This window comes from Cynoglossus semilaevis, chromosome 12, assembly GCF_000523025.1.
Source record: "Cynoglossus semilaevis isolate Cse_v1.0 chromosome 12, Cse_v1.0, whole genome shotgun sequence".
Lineage (NCBI taxonomy): Eukaryota > Metazoa > Chordata > Actinopteri > Pleuronectiformes > Cynoglossidae > Cynoglossus > Cynoglossus semilaevis.
The window spans coordinates 15,466,894-15,481,618 of NC_024318.1; the positions used below are offsets into that span (position 1 = coordinate 15,466,894).

Consider the following 14,725-nt stretch of genomic DNA (forward strand, 5'->3'; position numbering starts at 1 on the left):
GTTGGGTACATTGTGGTCATAAAGGGATGGACATGGTCAGCAGCAATACTCGGGTAGGCTGTGGTGTTGCAACGATGCTCAATTGGTACCAAGGGGCCCAAAGAGTGCCAAGAAAATATTCCCCACACCATTACACCACCACCACCAGCCTGAACCGTTGATACAAGGCAGGATGGATCCATGCTTTCATGTTGTTGACGCCAAATTCTGAGCCTACCATCCGAATGTCGCAGCAGAAATCGAGACTCATCAGACCAGGCAACGTTTTTCCAATCTTCTATTGTCCAATTTCGATGAGCTTGTGCAAATTGTAGCCTCAGTTTCCTGTTCTTAGCTGAAAGGAGTGGCACCCGGTGTGGTCTTCTGCTGCTGTAGCCCATCTGCCTCAAAGTTCGACGTACTGTGCGTTCAGAGATGCTCTTCTGCCTACCTTGGTTGTAACGGGTGGTTATTTGAGTCACTGTTGCCTTTCTATCAGCTCGAACCAGTCTGGCCATTCTCCTCTGACCTCTGGCATCAACAAGGCATTTCCGCCCACAGAACTGCCGCTCACTGGATATTTTTTCTTTTTCGGACCATTCTCTGTAAACCCTAGAGATGGTTGTGCGTGAAAATCCCAGTAGATCAGCAGTTTCTGAAATACTCAGACCAGCCCTTCTGGCACCAACAACCATGCCACGTTCAAAGTCACTCAAATCACCTTTCTTCCCCATACTGATGCTCGGTTTGAACTGCAGGAGATTGTCTTGACCATGTCTACATGCCTAAATGCACTGAGTTGCCGCCATGTGATTGGCTGATTAGAAATTAAGTGTTAACGAGCAGTTGGACAGGTGTACCTAATAAAGTGGCCGGTGAGTGTATATGAATATGTTCTTTTATTGCCTGAAATAAAACGTACAATTGTGAGAAGGAAATGCTCAAGTAAATGGCAAGTACATCGCTAAGAATGAGTTTTAGGTTTCTTCTGGAACTATACCATTACTCTAACTCTATGGTGGTTGTCCAGGCGACCTGTCATGGGGTTGCGATCTCAAGGTTGAGAAACACTGGTCTATGTTAACTTTGACGGATAGTAGTGAGCAGGGCCACTGTCCGGCATTCTGGGCCTGATGGAAGGATATGACTGATCATTTAACATAATATGTTGATTGAATATACAGGCGTCTCTTGTTGTATCACGGTTCGGCTGTTGCGCCATCAGTGCATTGCAGTTTTTTTAATATTTTGTGTTCTTGTATTGCGGATTTTTAGCTCTGTCGCAGGTTTTTGTGGTGTATAGAAATTTTTAAATTTCCAATATTTTCATTATTTCTGTGATAAAATAAACAACTTCTAGCCTAAGAAGGAAAAAAAAAAAAAACATTTCGAAACATATGCATACAGTGTATTGCAAGAAACAAGTATATATGGTATATAAATATACCCATACGTTTTTTGCCATATTTCACACCCTACGATGAAAGGGTTCGTAAAGGGTTTACATATATGTAAATAATATAATAACTATCATGCCTCTACTTCGCGTTTTTCCGCCGATCGCAGGCAGTCTTGGAACGTAACCCCCGCGATAGACGAGGGACCACTGTATAATATTTTTTGGGCCCCTATCAGTCAGGAACCCTTGGAATCCTCCGAACTCCCCCGCCCCTCATAGCTGCACTGACACTCGTTGCTGTCCGTTGACGGTTGTCAGCATGCAGCAAAGCCATAGTTTTGTCCCTTAATAAACACTATTGGTTTGAAGGATTATGGGATAATTGTATTTTGACATCAGAGACATGATTTAGTGCTACTGGAAATCAGTTTTTCATAGTTCAAATTGATTTACACGGCCTTGGCTACCTCCTCCCCACAAAACAAACGGCAGCCTGAATGACTCACAGTCTTCCTATTGACTCCACTCTGATTCTTTGCACTTGTTGAATGTAAGAAAAGTGATTATATAAACACACAGAGAGGAGCGTGTGGCCTTGAGATCCGTATTCGTAAGCCACCTTTTATCCCCAAGACCTTCTAAAAGGCTGATTGACATTTCCGCAATCAGTACTGTGTAAACATGCACATATATACAGTACTGTGCACAAGTGGGCGTATAGTTTTACGATACCAGTCGTTTCAACTTTATCAAAGTTTTAAAGCCAGCGTAGAGCTGTGCATTCTCAGAGATATGAAATGTTTTTCTTAAACTCTCCCCAGACAGTTTGAATTAAACAACAAGTCATTGGTTTTTTTGCCCTTTGTGTTCATGCAAAGAAGTACAGGTATATTTGATATTTATTATTATAATTATTAATATATTTTATATATATATACTCTCTATATACATACTGTATATAGTGTATATATTGATATAGATTTAATATTAAATTGTTGTAAATTTATGAATTCACTTATTAGAAATTTACTAGAGACAATGTTGATAGTTGGTAGTAAGTAGATAACGTTCCAAAAATGTCATTAATAAATAGTTTTAGTCACCATGGCGATTACATAATTAAATACATACTCAGTAAACCTGACATTAAATAAGAAAATCAGATCATTTTGACACCTGTCATAAAATATTTTGCAGATCAATAATGTACCCGTTGCGTGCTCATGAACTGTATCTGGAGTTTCTGTTGTTGTTACATAATTGAAAGGCGTCCTCCGTCTAATTACGTGTTTGCTCGACCAGTCACACTTGATGTATTCAAACTACAACAAACAACAACAACAAAGTGAAGTAGATTGTCCCCTGCGCGTGTTTTTTTAAATTACATCCGCACGCCATTTGTTTGTCTAACGTGTCAGCGAGATATTACTCGCCGCCTGGCATTTGATTAACAAGTCGCTTTTCATTTTGATGAATGTTTCTGGCTTTACATTATTTTGTAGATAACACAGATCACACGAACTGAATTTGAGATAACTGCTAAAAAATAAGTGGCACACACACACACACACCTTCAGATGTAGCAGTGACTACACACTCATACAGTCAATTATACCAACAGAATTGTCTCTGGTTCAGGAGTTAATTATCTCTGGGGGGTTTTCTTGTTATTTTGGCAGTAAAGCTGTGATGTTTGTGTCACAGTGAGTTGACAGAAGACTTTGGCATTCAGCAACACTAGAAGCTGCTTGGTTTTTCTTAGTGTCTACTTTAAAGCTACACTGGAAAAAAATCAGTAGGCGTGCCGAGGCATATGACTTTGTGACAAATTATTTCAAATATTTATGTATAATGTATAATATTTAATAAATAGTGTAGGAGTCCCAGTCATCCATAGAAACAGTTACAGTTAAGTACTTTAGTTGTTTAGCTCTGGACAAAGGTATGGATATAGAATGTACCACATGCTAATGAAGTAGCGTTGTTTTTATTTCAAACAATAACCCTTTCTCAAAACCTGATGAGGAGGCAATTTTTTAATTCATTGAAAATAATTATAAATGTACTCGTTGGATAAACAACAACTGTAAAAGTACAATATGTACTAGGATTAGCTTGATTGAATACTTAAATACCTAAGTGTAGTAAGTTGCGTAGTATGTACACAACAAAGTATCGTATAAAAATATGTGAGCAGGGTTCTCAAACATACGGCCCGCGGGCGTTCAATCTGGCCCACTTGATGAATTTTGAAAATAAAAAAAATACACTGTTCATGTTAAGGATATTGTTTGTAAAAATTATTGTTATTAAATGATTTCATTAAATATTAAATATAATTTATTTCATTAAATATGACTCAATATTAATAATAATAATGAATGAAAACAAAGGGTGAAAATATGGATAATTTTAATTTACAATTTATGATTGTACTGGTCCATGCTAGTAAAATGTATTTGACATCCCTGGTGTAGAGCGTGTATAAAATATCACCCTATCAACCCTAACCCAAATATCTTCATAATATTGCATACTCAAAATACTCCATATTCAATATCTATTAAAGAATCACTGTGATCCCGTACGTTTTCCTCCACCGTTGTCTAATATCCAACCCCTCTACGGTTGACCCATTTCTCTCTTGCTCTCACATTAGCGTAGCTCCAAGGGCTCTAGCCTAGGGTGTTACTAAATGAGAGCCAACAGCTTGGAGTGATGCGACACGGAGCTCCATGGTCCTCTACAACATTAATGTCCACTTCATGAGATCTGGAGGAGGCCCTTCGCTTCATTAGAGCTTTCTGTGTCGTCTCTGCCGACCATTTTGGTCCGTTCCATTACTTTGGTGTATTTCTTTATTTTTACTTTAACAAATGAATGGAGCAATTGTTTAAGATTGGATATAGTAAGATAACATAGATAATGTGAGGTCCATTAAGTTCCCTGTATAGTGGACTACTTCTACTCACTAAACCAGGGCTGTCAAACATACGGCCCGGGGTCCAAAACGAGCGCGCTCGTGTTCAATCAGGCCGCCTTGATGGTTAAATATAAATACATAATATTAATAATAATAATAAATATCTAATATACTTGTACTTCTTTGCATGTAAACAAAGGGGAAATCATTGACTTATTGTTGTTTATAATTAATTGCCATGTTAATTTTTATTTATTGTCATTGATTTTTATTGGTCCGGTCAACTTGACGTCTAATTAGGTTTTATGCGGCCCGTGAAACAAAATGAGTTTGACAACCTGCACTAAACATTGGTACACCACTAGAAAATAGTGTGTGAACGATGTGGGGTGTAGGGTGCAGTTTTAGACCCAGCCAGAGAGAGCGATAGAGAGCTTTGAAAACAGCCATAATTAAATGTGTCATTACAGGCTACAGAATTTTTTTTTTTTTTTTGGGCACTGCAAGGGTTTTCCTTGTTTTCCTTATCAAAATATTCATGGGTTCTTTTGATGAAACACTATAAAATGTCTCACTATCAGAGAGACACTCATCTGTCACATCTGCCCACCACAGCATCTGTCACTGAAGAGAGAAGCTCAGGCCGGACAGCTGTGAACCACATATTTTGAGATTTCAGAACCTGTTAATGAATTTCAATCAGCTCTTTTTTTTCTTCAGCTACCCTCTCATCTGTTTCTTTAATGTGATATTTTCAACACAGGTGGGGGTAATAATGGGTTGGTTTACATGTGAGCAGGGTGTTGAATGATGCTCAGTGTTTCCAACTCCAGAGATCTTAAACAGCAGCTGAACTTGCATTGTTTCATCAAACATGTATGTCTCTAGTTTAAATTTAAATTAGTGAAATGTTTATTTGTAAATGTTATTTTTTTTCATATTCAATTTTTAAAAATCACCATTGCTCAAAGCAGTTGTAAATGTTGAATTATAAAGACGCCTCATCTCGTGTTTGTTCTTCTGTTGGCTTTGTCACACTTTCTGGAGTAAATGACCTGTCCGGCTTTCTCACGCTCCGAGGAGCTAATCCAGATGTAATCAGACTTGGCTGATGTTATTAATGACTTGAGGGGAAATGAGATTACACTCTGCCACCTCACAGCTTTGACTTCCTCGACGCTTTCGAACACAAGTCTTAAAGGAAGACCAACAGGGGAGAGATTTTTAAAGTGAGGATTTTGTCTTCTTGATGTAGTTAAACCAGTGTTTCTATCAGACCTTCGCGAGCTCAGTGTTAGCATAACTGAAGCGTGAGAGATGGAGGGATGGAGATGTTGGGTCTCAAACACAGAAAACTTGAGGAGTTAAATGATTTTGTAATATTAACATATTAAGTTCTCCTAGGTAAAAAGTACTTGGCAAAACATGAAACGTCATCACCATGTTATAAACAAATCGGTCCATATTTTTATTATGGCTGTACGAACCTAAGTTTGGGTAAGCTCTTTGTTGGCCCACACTTTAGAAAAGATCTCAACCACCTGGTACTGGTCCCAAACCCAAACTGATTAAAGGGTAAAACGTGCGAGAATCAGCAGTTGGATTAAAGCTGTTCTAAAATAACTCTCCAGATTACTCAAATCAAGAAATATTTTTAGATCTGATTAGATGTGTTGGGGAATTTTTTTTTTTTTTGCATTAATTTAAGGTCATTCATGAAAAGCTTTATCATCAAAGCATCAGATTAAAGTTTACCTGCAGAAAGTGTTCCACTTGTAGAGCACTCGACTTCTTAAAGTCATGAGGGACGCTCGATATTTACTGATAGCAAATGTAGTGTGAAGGCAAACATTTCCCCCTCCAGCCACCGAGCACTTTATTTTGAAAGTTATTGAACTGAAGAGAGAACTCGTGACTGAGTGCAGTTGGTGGGAAACGTTTCATATTTACCTGTAAGGAGAGTCAAATTTTACTCTAGAGAAAAATTCACTTTCCATCTGTGCTGTGAACTGAATAATATCGAAATAAACGAAAAGTTACTAGGCACTTACTAAAAAATTGGAAATCGGAATCCGTGCGTAAATGAGTGTTTCCCAACCACCATCAAACCAAAAACTGACAAAACGTATATGTAATAAAATAAAATAACCTTCTAATTTAAATATAGTCACAAGTCACTAAAATCCGGTTTAGTTGAAGACAACGCTGATATACTCGCAGGAATTGAAGAAAGACACTCACAGAGATCTTTTTCAACAGCTGTGGTTCTTTTTTTCCCCTTTTTTTTTTAGTTTTAATAGCCATTTCCTGCCACCTTGCGGAAAAGTATTTAATTGTTTTGCCTGCCACGCATTGACAAACAAAGAAAAATTTGCAAGACGTAAATAATATTTTTTCAGACCGATTAACTGAAATTGGGTATGGCGCACCAAATGATCTCTCACGGTGTTCTGAAGTTTTTTCCTACCTATAGTTTTTTCCTATCTGAATTAACTGCGCATGCGTACATCGGCCAATTTGCCGCTCATGTCTATAGTAATGTGCTACCACTCTGAATATAGTCAGAAGCATGTATTTATACCGATTTCAAGTCTATAGTAATTTGCTACCACTCTGAATAGAGTCAGAACCACGTATTTATTGAGATTTGATGTGTATAACAATGTTCTACCACCCTGAACACAAATGTCAGATATGGCTATAAAATTACGCTACGGTAGGAAAAAACTTCAGGTAGGAAAAAACTAAAGGCAATGTTATTGTTTTCTGTAGTACACTAAGTTATGAAAAAAACTCAGTATCATAATACATCACAGTGTATCATTCCATCCTTCATTATACTGTTGTAGTTGGATTTTTTCTTGGAGCCGTTCTTTGTGTAATGAGCCTACTGTCTCTGCAGGGGGCAGATGAGAGAGGCTGATTTGTATCATCTGTTAAACAGATGAATGTGGCGAGAAGCTTTATTTTTGTTGGATTTATACAGAGTTGCTGAAGTGAAAACTTCCTACATCCCTAACTGTGTACAAAGTTTCTGGCACACTTCAATACTTCCGAGTAATTTTCTGAAGGGCTACTTGTAGCTCTGCGACGCTACAGGAAAGATATGAGGGTTATCTGTAAAGCAAAATTGATGATCCTCAATCACTGCGGACCAGACAGCCCCATCAAAAGTAATGGCCCTCACAACACAACGATTACAGCGGCACATAAAGTTTAGACCTTTTCAAACCCACTTTTCTCTCACTGTAACTCTTCATAACCGGCGTTCTAATGTTGCTGAACTCATTTTGTATTTATACAATATAATTTAATCAGCAAAAAACCAAAAAAAATTAGTTTACGTAGAACAAATATACATGGCTCGTTTACATAATGCTCGAGGCTCAGATTCAGTTACAGTGAAATATGACGGAGCCCAACAAACGAGTGACTCTTTATTGGTGCACGATGCTACATCCTGTTTGTGTGTAACATTTGTCTTTTTTTTTCTTGAAATTGAATTGAATTTTTTTTTTTTTAATGTTTGTGCAAAGACATGACGACATGCCTGTGTCCAGTTTTGCTCGGACCACAGCCGATGCGAGTAGCTCAGAGAACTAGAGGACGACAATCACAGAAAGGAAAAGCAACGCCATAAATACGCGGTAATGATATCGTGCTCAGCTGTGGAAATCACCACCACGAATAGCCTTCCATTATTCGACGAATAAATTCAATTTAGACCAGCGTGGAGGGCGAGGAGAAAACTGAATGCGTTCGTTTGATTTAAATATTAATTTAAAAATTAGAATACAGATACAAATTGTTGTTCTTTTTAAAGAACCATAATCACATCAGTTTTATTACAAGTGCTTTATGCAGCACATAAGTCAAATACCCAGGGTTTATGAACATAGACCTTAACAGTAACGCTGTTAGATTAACAAAATAATAAACTAAATTAAATGAATAAAACAACACTTTATTACAGTTCGTTAATACAGTGCCCTTAACCAGTGTCCCCTAACGATGATGACCTCAATTAATTTACACACTATTTACTTCCTCAGTGTGAAACCTGGGCCTGTTTAGTTGAACACACTATACACTACTGGCAGGAATTGAAGAAAGACGCACACAGAGCTTTTTATTTTAGTTTTCATGCCCAGCTGCTACCCTTTAGTAGCAGAGTATTCCTGGTTTAGCTGACACTGTCACACAGATGAAGGAAGACAAAATGATTTGGATTAAATAAATAAATATTCTCCACGTACTACACCTGCTGTTCCCCTGCGGCACGCTAATGAGCTGTGGCACAGTGGTTGGTAATCACTGCACTAAAGAAAGTTGAACAATTTGTGTAAATGGTAAAAATAACAAGAATATTTTTTTTCATCATCAAGGCTTGTCGCAGCAGTATTCTGTACTTTTAAGCATTTGGGGTTTTAAGGCAGTGTGTTCTTTGTCTGGACCTAATATAACCTGATACTCAGTGTAGGGGAAAAGGATGAAGCGTGGATGTGTAAAGAAATCCTCTGATTGGTCAGTTAGAATCCTTGCTCTTGATCCCCCCTTTACTTTGTAAGTACTTGGTTTTGGTGGGTTAACAAGTACAAAAACGTCATACAAAAATGTTTCAAGACTATTCTAATCATAATGCTAATTTACTGAAGGGATGGATGGATGGATCGATGGATGGATAGATGGATGGATGGATGAATGGATGGATGATGGAAGGATGGGTAGGTAGGTGGATGACAGATAGATGGATGGATAGATCTAGGTTATCCAAATACTGAATGTAGTAAACAATACCAATATAACAAATAACAAATATCTTTCAGTTTTTATTCTATGTTCATGTTTTAAATCCGTTGTTTTCTCTCTAGAGCTGCACTACTCTTCTCACGAACTCATTTTTTTCTTCTAATCTACTTTAAATACAAATTACACTTGAATGTGTCATGCATTTACACTCCACTGTTTCTCGTGTGTTGAAGCTCTTCTAATCATCCAGCTGGAACATTAAACCCTCTCACAAACGGCATCCCTGCAACGCTCACTCACTCATTACACACAGCACCGCAGGTGGAATGTGCAGCCGGTTGTCAACGCACGACCCTCATAGGACATTAATCCGCTGCCTCTCTACGAGATAACCGGCTCCCTGGGTCTCACCTCAATTTAGTCAAGCCTTCAAAATAATGCATTTACCTACTGTAGTGTGCTGCGGGCTTCCTCAGTACCTTATTTCCCAGTGCCCCGCACTCCCACTTTCTGCCAAAACACTCCTCCGCCGTTACACACTCGGTAACCATGTCTAACCTCCCACTCTTGTTGCTTCTCGGTCGTATAAGAAGGCTGGTCTAATTATTTCTCTCCGGACCGATATCTTCATGGATGAGCTTCGTCGGTCGGAGGACAGATGTATAATTATGGTGGTGGAACTCCTCCTTACAGCACGGTTTATCCACGCCTGTTGTTAAAGTTTAGCTGAGTGTCAGCAGGTTTATATTTATCTATTAAAGTGAGGAATGGTTCTTTAAGTTTGTGCGCTCTGTGAAAAACGTATGAATCTTTGATTTGAGTTTCCTGCTCTGAGGAAGTGTCTCAAAGTAAAATCAGGCGTCAGCCCGTGTAATGAGGGCATTTCCCCTGTGTGTGGCTCTATTTTAAACTGCTGCCAGAACCAAAGGTTTGAAGGGTGTGTGGGAGTAATAATGCACTCTCCTTTATATCTGCGCATACTGTGTAATACACGTAAATACTGTTAAATGTCTAGATGGATGTTCCCACAGTAGTTAAAACATTTTTTAACTAAAGTTACAATGACATTGTTGTCAATTCGAAGCCAGTAATTAGAGGTCAAACTGGGTCAATATTTATTAAAGAACAGACTGAAATGATTTACTTTAAACCAGACACAGATATATGTTGGATTTAATTAAATTGGATTATAACATTTTTAATGTATTTTATATTTGACTTCATTATCAAGTTTTTTGTCTTATTAAATCTGGAATAAACCAAGTTAGTTCATGTAATAAGGCTTGATTTTTACTCTACTTTTTGAGGGATGTGGTGGTATTTTTTGTGTCAAACAATGAAATTAAAGAAGAAAGTTTTTATTTGACAATAGTTTTACAAGGTCACAAAAATCAGATGTGGGAGGACATTCTTCAAAGTGTTTTTTTTTTTTGGTTTTTTAGTTTTTTTTACCACAGACATCTGTCAAGGTGAAACAAGTGATGTTGACAATGACTGAACTCAATGTCAAGAACAGGAACTAAAGTACATGTTGGAAAACATCACCACTGGATCAGTCCTGTGTTGTACATTTTAAAGATTATTAAAATTTAAATTTAAAGATTTTTTTATTTTTCCAAATCCAACCAGCTAAATCCAACCTGAGAACTTCTCTGGAACAAAACCCCACAAACCAAAACAAACAACTTGACTTCAAACTACTTTATTCGAGGTGTATTTGGTTTGGAGTACGTGCTTCACTGCGTGTACAATTACAATTACAATCAGTGGAGAAAACAGTCGGTTCCGAAATATGCAGCGTAACATTGAGGCCTGTTTATAATTCGAGATTTGACGTAGCAGTCGTCGAACAATTACCAAAAATTACTTTTATCGTAAAATCCAATCAGTCACTCAGGGTTTTTTTTTTTTTTTTTTAAACAATCACAGCCTGTGTCAGACTCCTGACCGTGCATATTAAAAGCTGCAGCACGACCTGAAACAAGGCATGTATGCAGATATAATTAACATATCTATCTATTCTTTATCCAACAGTCGTACCTGGCTAACTCTGAGCAGCACTCTTTGTGGGATCCAGGCTCTCTGCTAAATATAAAGTTGATCCTAGTTGAAAAAGTTTTACTTAGATTCTCAGGAAGAGACCCTCTGGGCCACACATAAACACCAGACTTATAATATAGAGCTATGGAGCTGATGCAGTGCTAGATCTCATAAACAACAGACTTTGGCATAATGTTGTAAAATAGAAAAAAGTTTACTTTTGACTTTGGCATAATGTTGTAAAATAGAAGTCAGAAAAAAGGTTTACTTTTAAAAATAGGAATACAAAAAGCAAGTGACGAGCTCCATTGCTTTTCAGTAATTACTGAGTAATCATTCTGAACACCTGCTCCCTGCTCAGTCACATACATTTCATATTCATATTCCTGGTCCAGAGCCTACGTCCAGTCTTTGCTGCTGCTCACTATGTCCAGGAAAGATTATTTGCTGTGAGTTCTGTAGCCATGAAGTATTTCAAGTACTTTTTCTTTTGCGATAGGATTCAGTATCACTGAGCAGTAACCATCTACACCTATTAGTTGTTAAAAATTACTGAAAGACCGGGTTATGGAAGTGTGACAAAAATGGGACACGTTGTTGTCTGGCAGATAGCACTCTTGCTGTAAAATGTCAAATCTCTAGTTCGGGTCTGAGAACAGATGTTCTTTCTATTTTAGAGTTAACACATCCTACCTGTGTGTTCTTGCTTCTTCCCAGTTTCCTCCCACAGTCCAAAAGTTTTTGTTTTTGTGTGTTGACCCACAGTTGAACTATCCATCCTGGATGTTTCCTTTGCTCAGCGACTGCTGGGATCTGGCGACGACCCATGATCCTTACCTTAAAAAAAAAAGATATGACAAGCGTTAAGCTATAAATTAAGGTGCTATGGCGGTATTCGTTTCTTATTCGTCCCACAATGACAGCCTGCAACCAAACCAGACCCATGTTCTTCTGCAGACAGATACTGCATGTAAGGCAAGCATGATTACCGCTAGCCTTTATAACCAAATAATTATTATTGTACCAAATGAACAATGAATTGTACTCATTACTTATAGTAGAAAAACCTGCATCCAACTGATATTTTCTTGTTGTTGTTCTTTTTAAAGTGGGAATCAAACCTTACTCAGAGTCGGCGGGTGCATTATTCCCCTGAAAATTGACATACATCTTAAAAAAAAAAAGTAGCAAAGTAGTAAAGTACCATTGTGTAGCAGTTATATGTTTTCATATTGGAGTGATTATCATGCTTGCCTCACACACAGAAGGTCATTGGTTCAAGCCCCAGAGCAAGCCACGTTCTAAATAGCACCCCATTGTAGGAGGAAGGGGGTTATATATACATATATAACTATAAATATACATATATATATATATATGTATGTATACTTTTTTGCCATCGAAAGTTAAGGTATATCATCCAGCCTTGAGAGTCAGTGTTTCAGCACAAAGGACAGCGCCAGGCAGACGGACGCCTGTCAGCACCACCAGGACTGACAGCGACAGGCAAAAGATGGACTACACTGTAGAACAATTCAGTGTCTTTATTAAATAAAGTCAAACAGATACAGTGGTAATTTGCTGTCTCAGCACTCAGGAACAGTACAAACTAAAGGGTTTTGTCCCAGTACATTTGTCTATTAAATTATGAAATAAAAACTGTCATAAACCAGAAGCAGGTATGGGAAAGTGAAAATTATCATTTGCTTTTCTGTGTTTAAACTCCTGGCCTAGGGCCCATCTTTGGTCCACAAATCCCACAAATCCTGGCCAACACTAGATATCAATAATAATAAAAAAAAAAAATTCGAATTTGTTTTATTTATTCATTAAATTGCTGTAGTTTTTTTTTTAATTTATTTTTTTCACAAAATGTAGTTTTTTTTTTTATTTATTTTTTTCACAAAATTTTTTATTTTAACTGAACATCAAACACTGATGTTGACGCTCCCAGGAAATCATGGTGGCAGCAGGGGCTTCCGCTCCTTTGAATTTGATACCCCTGGTTAAAAACTAATTATGTATTTTTTGTAGGTTTTACTTACCATCTGTTCCTTCCTCAACGTTTGCTCAGTTTCATTTGCAGTCATTTCTTCTCTCTTTCTTACACACTTTCTCCATTAAACGGAGTCTCAAACATGCAGTGCAGAACTTGAAAGTGTATGTGTATCTGACTTCATTTGTAGCTACTGTGTCTGATTTGAAAAGAAATGTTTGGTTTTTTAAATTTCTTTGTGGGTGTGTTGGAAAAATGTTGTCGACAACAAAAAGCAACATTGTTAAGGTCTGAAGCTAATTGTGAATCTCCTAAGGCGACTGCAACCTAACCCTGCTGTTGCTCCACTAATGACACAGGCTTTTCTGCAATTTCCTAGAAGAAAACGCACCGAGCTCCATGAACCATCACTGATTAGCCCAGATTCCTGGCAGTCATTTATCCACTGGTTAGCTGCGGAGGAATTTGTCGAACAGTTGTGAATTGTTTACTTTTTCAGTGTCCTCTCAGTTTAGTGAGGACGTATTACAAACCAATTTTTTGATTCAGAGAATTCACTTGGAATCTTTGACACTACAACAAACATCACAATTTGATATGTACAGTGCATTGTAGCACAATAGATCAAAGGTTCTTAACCTTAGCTTCTGACCTCAAGGCCCAATTGTTACAAAGTGGCCAATTAAATACTAGGTTTGATGATAGGGATTGATTTTTTTTTTTCATTTCGCTACAGCTATATTGGAGCTTATTAAGGAACTGGACTGCATTACCGCCACCATGTGGTCGAAAGCTACGTTGTAACTGAGTTTCTCATTGATAACAATCTATGGCATGTTCAAGTGATAACGTATGCTGTTTTGATAGGCTAGTGTGGGGGTAAGAATGTGTAGCCTTTAGGAAACAATACACAGTCTAAGGTGCAAACTGAGGGATGTCCGATATTAACGTTGAACGTTTTTTCGCCACGCTCCTGTTGGCGCTGAAGGCACAAGAATCACTCAATTATATATAGTACGTGTGCACAGCTCAGTCGTCATGTCATCATTCTAAAACTTATTGCGCTGCTCATGAGTATTCCCTGTGTGTGTTCCAGCTCTTACGAATGTGAAGCTGTGGGCCATCGACCGCCAGTGTTTTCAGACCATCATGATGAGGACGGGGCTCATCAAGCACACCGAGTATATGGAGTTTCTGAAAAGGTAGGGAACCTGGGCTTCATCGCGCTCCTTATCGATTGATGACTTTGAATCAAGCTTTCATCTGGAATTCAATGAATTAAACAACAAGAATCCTTTGGAGAGAACGTGCAATGCTAATTACTAATGTTTCACCGGCAGTGTCATAATATTGTAAAGTCTCCCCCTAACCCTGAACGTTACTGTCTTCCCTATACTGAAGTGTGTATTTTATTGCATGTTCTGAAATAATTATTAAGAAGTGTCATAGTATTCTCTTGAGGAGTATGATTACACAGTCGAGAGTCTGATCATGAAATGGAGATACAGGAGGAGCAGTTATTATGGGATCCTCCGTCAGCCGTTGTCTCGGCTCAGATTTCAGTTCTTACTGTGATCGACTTTGTTCTTCATCAGACCAATTATGGGCATCCAGTACATTTTCCTTATATGACATGGGA

At 38.0% G+C, this 14,725-nt stretch overlaps 1 protein-coding gene across 4 annotated transcripts in view; it reads left to right on the forward strand.

The window, feature by feature from the left end:
• Nucleotides 1-14,725, forward strand: part of LOC103387682 (protein kinase cGMP-dependent 1) — a 102,374-nt gene that overhangs the window by 57,206 nt on the left and 30,443 nt on the right. For all 4 annotated transcript variants that reach the window (XM_017037424.1, XM_008322438.3, XM_008322439.3 and 1 more), the window contains exon 4: nucleotides 14,183-14,288. In XM_017037424.1, the coding sequence (XP_016892913.1) occupies nucleotides 14,183-14,288 (106 nt within the window). The remainder of the gene's footprint in view (nucleotides 1-14,182; nucleotides 14,289-14,725) is intronic.